Raw genomic sequence first — 17,344 nt, forward strand, 5'->3', positions numbered from 1 at the left:
ACCTAGAAGGACGTACACCCACTAATAAGCTCCGATGTGAACTACAGCTAAGCAAAGGAACCCACCACTAGACCAGCCACACACCCACACGCGGCATGGCCTCCGTTGATATGTAGTAATTGCTATTTGTACGTTGGGGAACTCGGCGACCCACATTCCAGAGGAAAAGTGTTTTTTGTCCGTTTGGGGATCTTATTGAGCTGCGGTCTCGGCCTCTCGCTATTCGTATATCCCCCGCGGACCCTTGCGCGCGTTGAAAGACACCGATGTCATATGATAGATAAATGCGAAAGGGAAGAAGATGGAGAGTATCACTCCAACAGAAATGACCGATGATCAAGCATAATGGCCAGTAAATAATAGCTCAGGAACGCGCTTGCGGTCGGCTTGCCCCACTCCGGCGGCCGTTTTCCAGAAGCAAAAAATTGTACCCCACGTCATGGTTCCAAGCTGTATTGTACTGTGTTGCCCCCCCGCGCCTTTTCCTTGTCGATAAGGTTTTGGAAGGCAGGCAGGTCTGTCCAGAAGCCAGTGCAACACCATTCACCCCATCTTCCACTCCAATCGGTCGCCTTGAGCTTTCAGCTGAGCCCTCTCGAGCCCTCCCGAGTCCTTCATTTCTTATTCCGAGACTTACCCCGCCGAGACCGCCAGCTACTCCGATCCTACCTACCTCACCTCACCTCCCTCACCCCCCGCCATCTCGGCACCGCAGAGCTTGAGCGAACAATATGACGTCTGGTGGTGTCCCGCCGACACCTCTACCGGGGAAGAAGAGGAGAATTGGAGTGCTCACCTCCGGAGGTGATGCACCTGGCATGAATGGAGCCGTGCGTGCAATGTGTGTATGCTCCAGTATTGCGACCTAAAGAGACCTGTAGGCTGACAGAGCCTTGCGACAGAGTGCGCATGGCAATCCATTACGAGTGCGAAGCCTTCGCCATCTACGAAGGCTACGATGGTCTCGTCAAGGGAGGCGATTTGATTAGGCCAATGGCCTGGGAGGACGTTCGAGGTTTCCTGTCCGAGGGTGGCACACTGATTGGCACAGCACGATGTTAGTTTGCGATATACAGCTTCCATGGTGGCAGAATGGGCGCTAAAACCGGCAGGCAAGGAGTTCATGCAGCGGCCGGGTCGCCTCCAAGCCGCGAGAAACCTGATTTCAAAGGGCATCGATGCTCTGATTGTCATCGGTGGTGATGGCAGCTTGACGGGAGCCGACGTCTTCCGAGCAGAGTGGCCTGGCCTCCTGGAAGAACTGGTGTCCTCGAGCCAGCTCTCGGAGCAGGATGTCGAGCCCTTCAAGCATCTCAACATTGTCGGCCTTGTAGGCTCCATTGACAACGACTTGTCCATGACCGACGCCACCATCGGCTGCTACACATCCCTCACCCGCATCTGTGAGGCAGTGGACAGCGTAGACACCACGGCCACCTCCCACCAGCGCGCTTTCATCATCGAAGTCATGGGGAGGCACTGCGGTTGGCTGGCCCTCATGGCGGGCGTGGCGACGGGTGCCGACTTCATCTTCATTCCAGAGAACCCATGCCAGGAGACCTGGGCTGAGGACTTGTGCGCAACCGTCCAGAAGCACCGCAAGTTGGGCAAGCGGAAAACTATTGTCATCATTGCTGAAGGCGCAATAGGTTCGTGCTCCTTTCCTGACGCGCGACGTGGCTAACGGAGTGCAGACGAGAAACTCAATAAGATAACGCCGAACATGGTCAAGGACATCTTGTCGAATCAAGCGAAGCTAGATACACGAGTAACAACCCTGGGGCATGTTCAGAGAGGAGGGACGCCGTGCGCATACGATCGTATGCTTGCGACGCTCCAAGGTGTTGATGCCGTGAAGGCGGTTTTGGAATGCACGGTACGACTAGCTTTCAACGTCAGGCATGAAGTTCAGCTAACGTTGTGACAGCCCGATAAACCGAGTCCGGTAATCTGCATTGTAGAGTAAGTCTTCTCTACCGTTTCAGTTGTATAGGACGCCAGGCTAACCCTACCTAGGAATAAGATTTGCCGACGTCCGCTCGTTGAAGCTGTAGCACAGACGAAAGAAGTCGCGGTTGCCATCAACAACAAGGATTTCGAAAAGGCCATGCACTTGCGGGACGCAGAGTTCCAAGAATACTACAATGCCTACAAGATCACCACGGCAGCCGATCAGCCACATCTCATGCTGCCACCCGAGAAGCGGATGCGGATCGGTATCATCCACGTCGGCGCTCCAGCAGGTGGCATGAATGCTGCAACCCGTGCGGCTGTGGCATACTGTTTCGCTCGTGGACACACCCCTGTGGCCCTGTACAACGGCTTCCCTGGCCTCATTAGGCACCACAGCGATAAGCCCCTCGGTGCGGTGCGTGACATTGCTTGGGCGGAAGCCGAGTCGTGGTCCAGCAAGGGCGGCTCTGAAATCGGAACGAACAGAGGGCTTCCCTCTGAGGATCTGGAAACCGTCGCATATGTGTTTTCGACCTACAACATTCAGGCGCTCTTCGTCGTGGGCGGCTTCGAGGCCTTCACTGCCGTCAGTGAGCTGAGGAAGGGTCGCGAACATTACAAGGCCTTCAAGATTCCAATGGTCATCCTGCCGGCTACCATCTCGAACAACGTTCCTGGGACGGAATACTCGATTGGCTCCGATACGTGCTTGAATGCACTTATCCAGTATTGCGACGCGTGCCGCCAGTCTGCGTCGGCATCACGGCGGCGAGTCTTCGTCATCGAGACCCAGGGTGGTAAATCAGGTTACATCGCTACCTTGGCCGGCCTCTGCATCGGCGCGCTCGCAGTCTATACCCCAGAAGAAGGAATCAACATCAAGATGCTAGACCACGATATTGACCACTTGCGCAATGTCTTCCTCCGAGACAGGGGCCAAAACCGCGCCGGAAAGATCATCCTGGTCAACGAGCAAGCCTCCAAGGTATACAGTGTCCAGATCATCGCCGACATGATCGCCGAAGCTGGCAAAGGAAAGTTCGAGTCCAGGCACGGTGTCCCTGGACACTTCCAGCAGGGCACCACGCCCTCGCCCATGGACCGCGTCCGTGCCGTCCGCTTCGGCGTCAGGAGTCTCCAGCATCTGGAGAGCTTTGCGGGCAAATCGAGGAGCGAGATTGCGGAAGACCCCTTGTCCACGGCCGTGATTGGCATCCAGGGCGCCAAGGTCCTGTTCTCGCCCATGGAGGTGGTGGAGAAGCACCACACGGACTGGCCGGCGAGGAGGCCGCTGAACGAGTTCTGGATGGACCTGAAGGAGGTGGTGAATACGTTGAGTGGCAGGCCGCCTTTAAAGCAGGGGAGTTACTATGAGTCGCCAAAGGACGCTCACAAACAGAAGGATGTGAAGGAGTGAAGGAGTGAAGGAGTGGGGTTGGCTTTCTGTATGCGGAGGTCCGCTGGCGTACCATGATGGTAAGGGGTTCACGGCAATGCAGTCGTTCCGGTTCGGACATTTGGGGTTTACGACGGGAACGGAGATTCTGTAGATGGACGTATAGGGGTGCCGGGTTTGTGAGATGTAACATCTAGGAATTCAGACTTTCGGTATCGAATACAGGGCTTCGCTGCCATTATTGGGGTGTGTGCAGGCGGTTTGCGGCGCTCTCGGCAGCGCGTGTAGGAGATGCTGATGGTGAGCGACGGGGATTGGTAGAATTTAGGCAGCCCTGTAGGTGAATAGCATGTGAATCATCTGTCGTGTGTACATGGTACGCTTATATGCTATTAGATATGCAGCGTGAGTATCTGGGTAGGGATGGGATAAGCGAAATACCTACCATCCGAATATAACTTGTAGACATTAATTGTACGTAATATAAGATTGAATTCGAGGACTAAGATGCTATAACTAATAAATAAATAAGCCGCGGGAATACTATCCAACTAACCTTTGAATTGGTCTCCGCCGATATATTTCTTTCCAAGAAGACTACCTTGACTCGTACTCGCACTACATGCTTGCCCTGCACTTGTATAGGTAGGTCTTGGTACGTAGTGATTCCGCTGCAACACTGGCCGTGGCGCCACGGCGGCCATCTCACCAACCAAAGCGGGAATCTCCAAGCCATGGCCTGAGAATTGTCGCGGCTAACACACTTTGAACATTCTCGACTTGGCATTGATCTTGGTGAGTGGAAGCGAGACCAGAACGCGAGAGCTGGGAGGTCTGATGTTAACAATTAAAAGGGAGCAGAGCCCCCTATCGCCTCGCGCGAAGGCTGTACTTAGCTTCCCTCATGTCAAGTTGCGCGTTTTCCCTTGTTACTCTTCTTCTGCTGTTTTTCGAGCTCGTTGTTGCCCGCGACAATGGCTTTACCTACCCTCCGCATTCTTTCACCAATGACGGCCTCGAAGGTTCGGATATCGTGTTGGTTGTCGGGGAGAAGGTGACGCTGCGTTGGGAGACGGACTACATCGAGCCTATTACTATATGGCAGTACCAGTGGAAGCGAGACCGCACGGCGGAACCGCGGTTTTACGCAGTTAAGTTGTTAGGTTCGTGCCAATCACCAATAATCCCTCTGCCGACGGTCTTCACCCATAGGGGGGTCCAAGAGCATAAATGATCGCAGTGGCATGGGTATGGGTATGCGTACGATCCTGACGAAAAAGAACAGAAAACACAGCCAACTCGCCGCAACCCAAAAGCCTCTCCTGGACCGCCGCCCCAGTGAATACATCCGACCCGGACTGGCCGAACCAACTGACCCATTTCAACGCCCTCATCTTCAACGGCTTCGGCTTCAATTCAAGGACCATTCGCGTGGTCGAGGATCAAGCTGCTGCGGCGTCCATCAGTCGCGCTTTTTCTCTCACTGCCACAGGAGGAGGGACTCCATCGTCGAGTATGGTGACGGATGGGGCTCTGCCGTCTACCACGCAGGCACCGCCTTTGTCTGGCGATGCGAGCACGGTTGAGAATGGGAAGTCAGGCGAGACGAGGACGCTGGGTATGGCGCTGGGCCTCGGACTCGGGATCCCGCTTCTGGTCCTCCTGGGCGTGCTGGCTGCGTGCTGGGTCTGTCGGCGGAGAATCGTCGCGCGGTACCGTTTGTCATCTGTTCCTGCGATCAGTGGCGCGGTTCCTGCGTCTGCGGAGAAAGAGGTATATAACTCGCCGCCTGTGCCGGGGTCGGACTCGGACGGTTGGAATGGGCATGGGCAGGGGAGGTGTGAGGTAGATGCCGGAAGTGTCGCGCGGCATGAGGTGCCGGGGTAGTGAAGGGGCGTAAGATGAGAGGGTCTGGTGATGCATACTTTCTGGCTGCTAAGCGCAGTGAGTATTGCGTGGTAAGCGGAGAGTATCGTAGGCAGAATAAAGGACTCCATTTTCGGTCTCCCTTTGGATCGTATGCTTTGGGTCTCTCATCCCAATTTCCCAGGTCCGCATACCCTAGGGTAGACGCTGCTAGCCTGGTACCAAGGAGGTGAGTGATGTGAACTGTGTAAGTTCGATCGTCACAGTCCGTACGTTGGTGACTATCTAATAAGGAAAAATTGGAGACAAGGATTGAACAGGCTAATCATTATTGCATCTGGTGCTAATTCAGTGTTCTTTACGGTATCGCATCCGTGGATCGAATCGCTGGGGCGTTCGAGATGGTATGATGGGATATGGATGGCGGTTGGGGACAGGAAAGGGAGCAACCAGGCCGATAATGCTTGGTCGGTGTGGATCCGTGAACCTGGAAATCATTCAGTGACCCAGTGCACCCTATCTCCTATGTATACGGCCGCTTTATCTTTTTGCCGCCAAATGGCAAACGAATGGATGTTACGGACATATGCGAGGACGAAAGTCTTGATGGAACAATCTTGCTCAATCGGCAACCTGCTGCCGCACTCGGCTGGAAGAAGCCTAATGGCTGGCTTCATGCTGGAACTGAAAAGAAAGCTGCTTTGACTGAGGACAACCAGAGATTCTCTCGGCCTGCCGTCCATGCAAGAGGTTGATCGACGCAGTCTCGAATAATCCCATTGATCTAGGACGATATCGGTGTTCAGGTCCCCTTTGATCTGATCATCGGAGACGCGTCAGACGCGACCACCGACACTGAAAGTGAACTGATACTCATTGAGCTGTCCATTCCACAAGACCCCGCTTCAACTAAACACAACGACGATCCGGTCACCCTCATGGGAGGTTTGTCAAGAGTCAATGTTGCAAAGATCTCCCAAAATCCATAGGAGTAAGCAATTCAAGGAGCTTAACAGCGAGAGCGGCCGGAACAGAATTACCGCCTTTGTCTGGGTGTGTCGATACGCTTTAGCTGAATACCGGAGCATGTACGCGGTGAACGGAAGGACGTGCAAGTTGCAGAAAGTTCCTGTTTCAAGAGGAGATTATATGGGGCAAACGCGTTGGCGAATTTAATGTCCCCAACTACTCCAATGAAGACTTGACGAAGCATGAAAACAACTTACGTAAAAACTTCTCTAAGCAATGCAGCAGGGACGTCTGTCACTGAATACGTCATGATTGGCCTGCCATGGCAAAATTTGAAGCAGCTGTACATGTGTTGATGTCGGCGACGCTTTGCACTTTCCCCAATTGCGCGTCGAAGACTCCATGAGACACCAGGTTCGAGCGGGCCCCGTTTACGCATGACGGCGGACGCCCATCACCTTGCTGTCACTAAAGTGCAAAAGCAGGCACTGCATAGAGCAAATCAGAGGTCACGGGAACTGTGCAGCTGCTAAAGCAAGACTTAAGTGTTTCTGGTTGAAGTTTTTTCGCCAATGCCAACTAGTGTTTATACACTTGTTAAGTAGATATTAGGACTCCGCTCCCTACGCTCCTGGAAATATCAACGTCCATGGAGTTCTTCTCTTTTGTGGACTCCTCACCAGCCATTTTTTTTTCCAATAGGACCCGATCAGAAGATTACAGCCCAAAGACTCTGAATTATAGAGGGCAAAGACGCCACTGGTAACAACAAAAGTGGAATGGACCGACACCATAGCTCTTTCTCGAAAGAAAGATCACGGTAGCGGCATTGTGAGAAGGATTCCAGTCGGTTCCACTCTCATACGAGCACTTGGAATCCAGTCGAGGCCATGAAGACTGGAGTTGTAGCTATCGAGTTGGCGAACACAGCTCCATTTACGGCAGTGCCTAACAATAACACCATCGTTTCAACCAGACACTTCCGCCAAATGTGGGACTGAGAAATGCATCCACGCCTGGCATCTACATTCATTAAATCTTCTCAACAACAACGAAGAGACTGGGGTATTGTTCAAATACAACAGATCTCTTTCACGAGAGCAGAGCGGTTGTGAAACCGGGATTATGTATCAGGAGCGCCGAAGAAGATAAGAAATCCTCGATGTCGGACCTATAACAGCGTCAAAATGAACGGCCGCAACCGCGAATCTTCTCCTCTGCTTGAATCAATCCATAATAGGGCGAAGCTAAACAATAGCAAAGGAAGACATAGTTTAACGGCCCGGGGATGTATATACTAAAACGCAACCGTTTCCGCGTTAGACATTTCGATATCTTCCTGTATGTTTTCTACATATAAAATGCCTGCCCAACTAAGCCTGGTTACACTGCTGTTGTATGCCTGTAGAGGGATGTACATACTAAGACTTTATAAAGCACCACCCCTCTTTTCTTCTTACGACGATTCTATAGAAGCAGCAGAGGCGTACAACCTTAGCGTCGCTCTATGTCTCTCGTTACGTCCTATTAGTCTTCCGTCCTAGGTACTGTTAACAAGGTAGTTATCCTAGCAATAAAAACTATGTACTTACTTTCCTCTAGCAACAGCAGTTGAATTCGCGGGAGCTTTTGTGAAAAGCATTCCAGGAAACGCTAAGTTTAAGCAAGCAATTTGCCTCATGCCGTGGAGAACACGAAACTTGAGTCAGACTTCGGAAAGGTAGAGAAAAGAAAATTCTTCCTATTCGAAGGCGGAGGCCAAAAAAGGGTCTTACCGCGATTCGAACGCGGGGCCTCTCGCAAATTTGCTCAGGGAGTAAGCGCCGTAAGCGCCCTAAGCGAGAATCATACCACTAGACCATAAGACCCGCCTTTTGTATGTTAAATTTATTACTATTTATTGTTTATAAGGAGGAAAATTAGCTCAGGGTTGCGATTCCAGAATGGTGTGTGCTCCTGGGAGGCGAGCCTGTGCGTCCGTTTGACGGATACTACGGCTTTCCACGCCCGACTAAACATCCGGCTGCGATTCCTCTGTAGGTAGAATTACGTACCTAGCACAAGCTAACTAGCTACAACTTAATAATGCAAGAGGTAGGATTTTCTTTTAAATATACTACTATATATAAAGGCGCGCTATAAAGCTAACTGCAGGACCTCCTATATTACTGCGCCTGCTAGCTGGTTAAATTGCATATAGAAAACAGCAGTACAGAGGAAGTGCAGGGGGATGTTCAATTGGATGTGAACAGAGGCAAGCGAGAGGACTAGGAAGATGGTAACTATAGAGGTCCCTAGCACACCTACTTCGGCTTCCCACGTACAACTAAACTTGCAATAGGTCCACAAATCCGGGGGAAGTTACATGCGGAACGGTGGCGCAGTATTGCCAGATCGCAAGCGATATTTGAAAGTGATGAACAAGCGTTACAAGCCGAAACCGCAAGCTTTGTAGAACTCCTACCTTCTATATGAGTCTACTAGCTATAGGTATAAAACTTAGGACTATATGCGGATGCCTAAAGTATTGGCTTTGAGAAGACGAATGCTGATTAAAGCGCGATCTGGTCGTTGGATTCCATTGCCATATATCTGCCGCTATGTAAAGGGAACGGGAAGAGGTTGAAAGCGCACATGGGTCTTAAAGGCTGAAGATGTCGTGATAATCCATTTAGACGTTGGCGTTGCTTCTAGAGGGTGATGTTGAAGCGCCATCAACCGGGGCAGCAGGAACGGTCAGTTGGATTATCTTCGACGGAACAGCGGAAGATATATCTTGCTATCCACGCGAAAGAAAATTGCGCAGTTGCCGAGAGACTGACAGAACCAAGCTGCAGCTTAGCAAGCTTGATAGTCCCATCACATCGTGGATGGTAACCGGGACAAGAAGTCCTAATCCTACTCTACATCCGTGGACCAAAACACTATGATATTCACGTTCCATGGTTTATGCTTGTCTGCATCTGCTCCTCTCACTTTATGCACTTTGCAAATTGTTGGCCGTACTATGCTTTTAACATATGCATCCAAGCAGATAGTGTTTTCGACGAAGGCTTTGGAAGGAGCCCTTGGGGAAGAGGTTGGTTGCTCTTTTAATCGGGAGTGGCATTATATATAAACTTAGCGGGAGCTGAGACCCGCATCGCTGCGACATTTCCCACAACAACATCATTTTCTGCAGAGGTCAATGAATATTACATGAAAGGTGGTAAAAACTATCCCCTATTCCCCTGCCAGAACCTTGCCCATGTCTGGCGACTTGAAGATTTGAAAAAAGGGTCATCGCAAGAGTACTTGAAAAACGATCATCGCAAGAGTACTGCGCCCTGGCTCCTTTTTCTCATCTTCATCACATCTGCCGGCTCCGGCGGCGGTCCTAACTCCAGTGTCCGGAACAGTTCCTCCTCTACTCTCACCGTCTCATTGACCAATACACTGTTCACAACCATGGCATTCGCCTTCTTCCTCTTCAGCGGGTGCTTGATGACACCCGTATCGCAGTTCTCGCTGACCATGTATAGATTCAATCCCATGGCCAGCGTGCGCACCTCGTGGTCCGCGTCCTTTGCGAAGTCGGTCCGCCCCGGTATAACGACACCCAGGTAGTCGAGCAACATGACGGTCGGGAACTGTCTCGGTGACATGTTGCCGGCGCCGGCCCAAAATAGTGTATCATATACGTAGCGCGACGCCCATCCCTCGATACCGACATAGAGAGTAACGCCGACGCCCTCCGGCGTCACGATCCACTGCGCAATGTGGAAGTTGTCCTTGAGCTTACCAACGGTTTTGCGGTTGTCAACCCATTGGGCGACTTGTTGTTTTACAAGCGGCTGTATCTGTTTTTCGTCGGCCCACTGCATGAATGTTAGCGTGCTCTAATAAGCCATCATGTATCTTGCGTCGGCGAAAACTCACGAAGTCATTCCGGCTGAAATCCGACGGACGGAAGAATCCACGAGAGATGTCGTAAGCGTTTGACCCTGCCTCCAGCTTGTCCATGAAGAAGAACACGCAGCCTTTCCCGTTATTCTTGTTCATGAAATCTCCCATCTTCCAGTCGTCGATAGAGGTCGTCAATTCGGTTTCATTCAACGGACAACGATTGTTCACCTCACTGAGAAGCTTAAGCAGCGCCTCCCATTCAGCCTTGCGGAAATCGCTATATTGGTTCACGATATTGGTTCCATCAAGTTGGTCAATCGTGAAGAGAGACTCCTTGGACACATAGAAGAACAAAACCTCTCCAGGGTATCTAGGTTGAGTCAGCTTTGTACCAACCAGTACAGTACAGAGTATAACTTACTCGCTAGTAAACTGGTTAATATACTTGATGAGCTCCTCAGTCCTGATGCCGGTTGCGCCTACGATTTTAACAAGTTCACGCGGGTCACGCTTTGTTGTATGTGCTGTGTGAAATTCAATCGTTCCGTCGGGCTGACGGATATTAATGATACGGAGATCGAAGTAACGCGACCCCAGACGAGCTTGATCGTAAATATTGTAAGCCTGAGTTTGAGTATTTTCCCTGACACCTGCACTTTCGTCAATTCTGTAGCCGGTACTGTGAATATTCCACGCACAGCAAAGCCATAGTGACTTACCCAACCACTGATACTTTCCGATGACGCTCATGGCGGCATCATGCGTTCCCGGCATGACGACGTGTTTCACTTTTCTTGGCCCAATCACATCCTTCAACTCTTGCATCCATCCGATCGGAGGCGCAAACATGGAGGTATAGTAGCCATACTCCTCACTTCCAGTGATGACGAGATTGATTGCTCGCTCACCACCTCTGCCTTCGTATTCGCGGATGCCAACGCCCAGGCCGCCCAATTCGACGACAATGCGATGGACATCGGTGATATCTGGAATGCGCGTTCGAGCTTTCACCACAAACTCCGTCTTCGTCTCGGTACCCTGGACAATCTTGTAGTACACCTCGCCTTTGTCATCCACGGGGTTTTTGCCATCCTTCCCGCCGAAGTATCTCATCGTATTCTGTCGGGTCTGCCCAGGAGCAATATCCGCAAAGTCCATAATGTCCATTTGATAGCTGTCGATATGATCCAACTTGAACGTATATGGCGTAAGGTTGACGATGGTGACATAGGCAACGCTGCCGTCTATGATCGAGTTTCCTGTCTCGGTATAATCCCACCCGGTACTGGCAGGCTCAGGATAGTAATGTCCCACAGGTGTCTGATCCTTGAAGGTGGCATCCTTCGGATCACACTTGTTGTCGGGGTCTTCTTGCTCTGGCTGCTTGCCATTTGACTGGACATCGTAGTAGGCAATATGGGACCACTGGGGATGCGCTTTCGTGGCGAGATTGTCAGTTGCGAGAACTCCATTGCCCTCAGACACCAACATGTACTTCGCTCCTATCGTGATAAGATGTTGGATACGGATATTGTCGTAGTTCTTTTCAAGAAACCAGAGGGCCTTTTGGCATCTGTGTTCATCGATGCACTCCTGAGTGTACTTGTCAAACCATGAGTAAGTGCCTGCACCGGCGATCATGATGTTGGATGACTCCCTGAGGACTACCGCCCATGCAGTATCGCATCCATCGAAATCGGCCCCTTTACAGGAGTAGTCAGGATCGCCAGGATACCTGCCGACCAAGCCCGTAAATGGTTCCGGTGCCTTTGGCATTGGCTGGAAGTATGGCGGCTCAGTTTGGAGCATGCCAGCGAAGATGTTCTTTGCTTTGTGGAAGTTGTACTGGTAGAAGACGGCATGTTCCGAAGCAGTTCCATACAACCATGTAGCCTTTTGACTTTCGATGAGAATACCTCGAGCTACGTAAATCGAGAGCTGGTCCATGTTGTTCTTTGGATCCTGCCTGGCAGGGTCGTCGATGAGATGATCTGCAACCCAGAGCCACATGTTGTCGAAGAAACCCGATGCTTTTGGAGTGATATGCATGAGCATCGTGGCGACCTGGCACTTCGTCCGGTTCGTGCCACTAGTGATAGGAGGGCAGTCTGACGGATTCTGATCCGTTCCAATCGCACCGCCAACACGGGCATGGACGTCCCACAGCGCTGCCGAACCTTGATTCTCTGCTTGGACGTTCCATTCAATCAGGACAGCGCCCGCAGTGCCGCCTTTTGTGAGAACAATCAGATCTTGCAATTCGACGTTTCCGATGTCGCCTTTCTGCCCGACACGCAAGAGTACTCGGGGGTTGCTGAGATTTTGATTAGGATTCCTTCTGGCTGAGGCGATGGAGAAACATACTTTGCATCGGAGAAGTTGTCTCCCACTGCCACAAATGATGCCCAACACTCGCCAACAATTTTCGCGTTCTTCGGGATGGTGACTGTGTCCCGAATCATGTAGACTCCCGCGTCCACGAACAAGATCTTGCCATTGCCGTTGACAGCATCAAAGGCCTTCTGCACCGCTTGTGTGTCGTCAGTGGTTCCATCCCCTGTGCATTGTTAGCGGTGTCTACTGATGGAACATCAGAGACGCCTACCTTTTGCGCCGTAGTCCTTGATGTGAACAAACTGGGAGACACTTGCAGATGCGTACTGGTCTCTCTTTCTCTCAAAGTATGGCCGATCGGGAAGGTCCCCGCTGCTGGGTGCGAGAAGCGACTCCTCACGCGGATACTCAGCGCTCTTACCAGAGGACCACGTCCTGGTCCCACCCTTGTAAGTTGGCCCGAGAACCCAATGTTTGATTGAGGTTCCCGTAAGTAGTGTTGCTCCAGCAGTGGTGGCCACGATCTTGGGGACATTCTGGAACGCACTGTTTTCGATGACGATTCCAGTGGTCCCCGTACCTGGGTCCTGGCTCGGCGGGCCAGAAAGAATGGCAGTTCCTACGTTGGAGAATACTGAGTCCATGACGCTGACCGACCCAATAGTACCGGCTCCGCCTTCACTGAGCAAGCGGAAGCCGACCTCGGAGTCGCTAATTTTGACAGATTTCCAAGTCCAACCCCAATCCCAGATCAGCTGAACAGCCGTCTTGCAACCAATGAAATTCATCCTCTGGGCGGTGAACTGTTGGTTGCCTCCGTAGAAGCCAAAATTGCCTCCACGGAAAGTGATGTCCGACATGACACCGCCACTACCGTTCTCCGAGTACATGCCTTGCTGAGTGGTTCCCGTCTTAGCGACCAACTCGACATCTTGTATGCTCGTCGCTTGCGCGACCTGGTAGTGGATGGCGCATACGTACTCATCGGGATGCGTTCGAGTGATGTCGATAACGAAGTTTCGAATCTGGCCGTAAAATCTGGAAGTGTTGATATACCATTGCAGGGCGTTCCCATCCGGTCCAGTGCCTCCATTTTCAACATACTCGTCTGTGGAGAGGACACCGAGTCCAACAAAACTTGGGGCCGCTCGGATCTCTGGCCTGTTGTTTGCGTCTCCGATCAACTGGGTCCCAAAGACAACTTTGATTGTTCCCGACACCAGATAGATACCAGCAGGGAAATACACTATGGCGTTCTTGTTCGTCGCGCCGTTGCAATTCGCGCCACATCGGTCACCGTCCATGATAGCTCTGTTAATGGCAGCCGTGTCGTCCTGTAAGTGTCAGCATCAAGGGTTTCATAATTCACCGACCAAGGCAGGAGACTGTGGTCGATGGAAGTCACTGACAATAACGCCGTCACCGCGAGCCCCATAGTCCTTAACATTCCGGAAGACCTTGTATCCAGATGAGCCTCCCCACGAGGATGGGTAGGAGCCTCTGCGTGCGATGGTTTCCATCCAAAACGAGCCGGCAGCTCTTTTCTGCACGCCCTCATTCACTTCTTCTGCATCCAACTCCGCAAGAAGGGCAGCAGCGGCAGCAATTTCAGGGGTAACATCCAGGAGGGGCCGAGGTGGCTCTTCAGGTTGACGCTTCGCTTTGATGTGGGTGCCACGACGAAGCTTGTATACATTGCGCGACGGGTTGTCCAAGCGAGCCTTGTTGAGTTTGGAAGCCTTAGCGATAGCCTCCTTAACGATTGCACGTGCGGCCTTGATCTCTTCAACGGTGACATTTCGAGCGAGAGGAGCCGTTGAGTTGTCTGCTCTTTGAACCAGACGGAAGCGGGGCAACGAGGCAGAAAGGACTTGGAATTGAGTAAGGCCCCAGCAGAGGAGCAACAAATGAAAGAATATAATCATAATAGCAGATAAGAGGTGTTGTAATGAGTGACGGGGTAGTGAGCGACAGGGTAATGAGGGACGAGATAATGCGATGACTTGAGGGAAGCTACGGAACAAGTTCATTGTGGAGGTCCCTAGTCTTTTATATTTGTACTATCCTCAACGAAAGACAGGATGCTTCTCAAGCTGCGACATCGATTCGACTTCGCCGTAGCAGCGCCGCATGATCCCTGAATGTTCCGGCCCATGATTCCAATTGATCGAGGGATGCGAGCCCGACAGCTTCCTGACTACTGATATCTGACATACTCCTGGGTCATTGTGAATGATCAAATCTGAATTGCAAAAAGGGGTTGGCATGATTCTGTAGGCAGCACTGAGGCACAGTTGCGGACCCTATCTAGGTTTTATTATTGTTGGGAACTAGATTGATACGTACTCTGTGTGTATCCAGTCTGTCTATATCCCTAATCCATGTACGAAATATATTAAACTTCATCTTATTCTGGCTGGCCCGACTTACTGTACCATAGTATAATCTCGTTCCAATCGGTTGGTGTAATCCATTTCTTCAAGATCATAGGGTTGTCCAGCGCTTTCATCTATACAAACGAAATCCGCCGTTGGTCGCACAGCTTGTGGCTGCGCTTGGATAAATGCTCGTCTGCTAGGGTCTATCAGCAATATAACTGGTCCGCGGACGCTCTCGTTTTACAACCTCCAACGTAACTCCGTAGCTGTATGTCTCCTTGTTGCATCTCTAAGGCGGAGCAGCTCAACTTTAACGACGGGACGCGGCCATCATGTCATCCACACCCGTGACCGCGGCCACCGCACCACCCGCAATCCCTCTCTTCACACCTGCTCCATACTGCTTCGATGACATCTGGGCAGTAGTGGAGCCATGCGAGGTCGGGAGCTCTGCCACCTGCACATTCTTTTCGCTGGGAAGGAACGATGGCGACGAGGCCGAGGCAAACGACTGCATGACTGATGCGACTTTCGGCACGCGACATCTTCCAGGGACCGCCTGTCCCATCTCATACACCAGTGTCAACTCCACCACCACTGCGTGGAAGAGCCGGACAAGGGGGACTCTGGCATGCTGTCCCAGGTATGCGAGCACAGCAAAACTTCCCTTCCTGACCATGACCCTGATGGACATACCAGTCACCAAAGCTTCACATACACCACGACGGATCGCTCCTCAGATGGCGGCTGCGCCGCTGTCTCTCCGTCTTTGCCAGGCACCCCTCCCTGGACCGTAACGGTGTCGCAGAACTCACTGTCTTCTCCGGCCACTACTGCATCCGCAGTATTCGATCCAGCAAAAGACTTGCTGATGGCGCCAGCACTGAGTATGACCTACGTCGTCGAGGACGGGGTCACCGGTGATGGCCGTCATCCACTGGCTACAGCAACACCATCCGCCAGAGGCTGCGACACAATGTGTGATCTTGGCCGTCAAGTCACGATCATCATTATCGTGGTGCCGATCGTATCCGTCGCGTTGATCGTTGGTTGTGTCTGCTGGTGTTGTATTTCGACTAGGAGACGAAGGCGAGAAATAGCGCAGAAGAGGCAAAGTAATGTTCAAACTCTGGCCGGCGGGGTCCGGGAACCACCAACTCAGTAGCTATTAATCCTAATATTGAGATACCCTGCCTGTTTAACTCGGTTCATATATCATGCATTTTCCTGTTATAGCAGCAAGTCTCAACAAGTCCAATGACCGAAACCAGTTCCTACTGTATGGATTGCTCACGAACCCAAGAGACCTTTGACTCATCTTTCGTTCGTCTCGAAGTATTTCCCGCTCAAACGTCTCCCTCTCCCTCCCACTTCCCTCAGGTAGAACACACTCCGCCCGAGCGAAACGCCTATTTGCAAGTTTTGCCGCAAGACTTCAGGAGGATGACGGGCAGCGTTTCGAACAGTAAGTTACTGCTATTAATAGTAAGTTTAATAAGCAGCAACTATGAAAGAGTAAATTGTAACTATATTTGGATAAGGTTAGAATATTGTAGGGGGCGGGTAAGTAGGCCAAGCTAGCTACAAATATAGCTAGGGATTTTTTACTTTATACAATTTTGTATAGTAACTACTAAAACTACGCATTTCGCCCGCTAGCGTACAAAATAACCTCGCCGCCGACCTAGAAAGTAAGAAGTTTAAGTTCTGTAACCGTTAAAATTATAGGCAAAAGAAAAGCGCTAAAAAGCCTGCTATAAAGCTAATTTTAAAGCTGCTAAAAGCTCTCTCTGCTGTGCCCTCTCCTAAATCTATTAAAATATAAAAAATAGGTATAGACTAGAGTACCTATAGAAGATAGGTACAAATAACTAAGTACTAAAGGCATCCTTATATAAGGTAAGATAAATGCAATCTTTTGCTGTATAAAGCATAGGGACTAAGCTGTATATAAAGAAATCTTTGCACTCTAGCTTAGGCTCGTGTGGCCCTAGTAGGCCTAGGCTAACTTAGGCTAGCCTAAGCTATCTTACCTAATTCTAAGGTATCTTATATAGGGCTATCTAGGGACTATCTGTTATTGTCAGATTTGATGGTATCTGAAGATGTCACGGTGGCAGAAAGATTGATTGAAGATGGGTTGACTGATTGTATTCAGGTGTGTGCTTGTGTGTGTAAGGCTGGGGCCTGACACTGGTTTTGATATTCCTTCTCTGGGCACCAAGGCTGCATAGAGCACTAGCCACTGCAGAATCACTAGCCACATGTCCTCAGACAGTACTGGTACATAAACTTCTCCCAGTCCTCCTCTCCAGTTCCAGATAGGATGTCTATAAACTGGCTTACCATCTGACACATCCTCTTAGCTTAGAACCCATTGCAAGCTGGACCTAACCATATCTCCTCTTCAGAGTAGCATATCTTCTAACTTGCCTTGTACTTCATCCAAGTCTATCTCCTTCAGGGCATTTGAGCCCTTCATTCTTTGCAGCCTCAATTGTTCCAAGAACCTGTTCCACTTGTTCCCAGATAATACCTTTGTGAACCCATCAGCTAGCATCCT

General features: G+C 50.9%; 4 protein-coding genes and 1 non-coding gene across 5 annotated transcripts; 3 read left to right on the plus strand and 2 right to left on the minus strand.

The window, feature by feature from the left end:
* Positions 1-329: 329 nt before the first annotated feature.
* EI97DRAFT_410528 (6-phosphofructokinase) lies at positions 330-3,720 on the plus strand. Its single transcript, XM_033796706.1, has 6 exons — positions 330-841; positions 903-1,057; positions 1,113-1,649; positions 1,695-1,876; positions 1,928-1,962; positions 2,017-3,720. Exons 1-6 carry the CDS (start codon positions 732-734, stop codon positions 3,368-3,370), a joined length of 2,373 nt encoding a protein of 790 aa, XP_033659122.1. The 5' UTR covers positions 330-731; the 3' UTR covers positions 3,371-3,720.
* A 197-nt stretch (positions 3,721-3,917) lies between these two features.
* EI97DRAFT_498141 (uncharacterized protein) lies at positions 3,918-5,236 on the plus strand (the record flags this gene model as incomplete). The annotated part of the gene is made up of 3 exons (XM_033802541.1): positions 3,918-4,144; positions 4,204-4,512; positions 4,635-5,236. The coding sequence occupies exons 2-3, from the start codon at positions 4,254-4,256 to the stop codon at positions 5,234-5,236; spliced, it is 861 nt and encodes a 286-aa protein (XP_033659123.1). The 5' UTR covers positions 3,918-4,144; positions 4,204-4,253.
* A 2,714-nt stretch (positions 5,237-7,950) lies between these two features.
* EI97DRAFT_t9 lies at positions 7,951-8,052 on the minus strand. Its single transcript has one exon. It is a non-coding gene; the product is annotated as a tRNA-Pro (tRNA).
* A 3,400-nt stretch (positions 8,053-11,452) lies between these two features.
* EI97DRAFT_368196 (pectin lyase-like protein) lies at positions 11,453-14,328 on the minus strand (the record flags this gene model as incomplete). The annotated part of the gene is made up of 4 exons (XM_033795122.1): positions 11,453-12,383; positions 12,434-12,626; positions 12,675-13,737; positions 13,813-14,328. Coding segments are annotated over 4 exons (2,703 nt in total), but the record flags the coding sequence as incomplete, so codon positions are not given.
* Positions 14,329-14,928: 600 nt separating this feature from the next.
* EI97DRAFT_33950 (uncharacterized protein) lies at positions 14,929-16,213 on the plus strand. Its single transcript, XM_033794741.1, has 2 exons — positions 14,929-15,424; positions 15,481-16,213. The coding sequence occupies exons 1-2, from the start codon at positions 15,114-15,116 to the stop codon at positions 15,944-15,946; spliced, it is 777 nt and encodes a 258-aa protein (XP_033659125.1). The 5' UTR covers positions 14,929-15,113; the 3' UTR covers positions 15,947-16,213.
* Positions 16,214-17,344: the final 1,131 nt, after the last annotated feature.

The sequence above is a fragment of the Westerdykella ornata genome (assembly GCF_010094085.1).
Source record: "Westerdykella ornata strain CBS 379.55 unplaced genomic scaffold EI97scaffold_1, whole genome shotgun sequence".
NCBI lineage: Eukaryota > Fungi > Ascomycota > Dothideomycetes > Pleosporales > Sporormiaceae > Westerdykella > Westerdykella ornata.

Bases quoted from the DNA above. Each gene is read 5' to 3' on its own strand.
- EI97DRAFT_410528 (XM_033796706.1), top strand. From the start codon at position 732: ATGACGTCTGGTGGTGTCCCGCCGACACCTCTACCGGGGAAGAAGAGG. The intron at 842-902 runs GTGTGTATGCTC...GCCTTGCGACAG, and splicing joins AATGGAGCCGTGCGTGCAAT to AGTGCGCATGGCAATCCATT. The intron at 1,650-1,694 runs GTTCGTGCTCCT...AACGGAGTGCAG, and splicing joins CATTGCTGAAGGCGCAATAG to ACGAGAAACTCAATAAGATA.
- EI97DRAFT_33950 (XM_033794741.1), top strand. From the start codon at position 15,114: ATGTCATCCACACCCGTGACCGCGGCCACCGCACCACCCGCAATCCCT. The intron at 15,425-15,480 runs GTATGCGAGCAC...TGGACATACCAG, and splicing joins ACTCTGGCATGCTGTCCCAG to TCACCAAAGCTTCACATACA.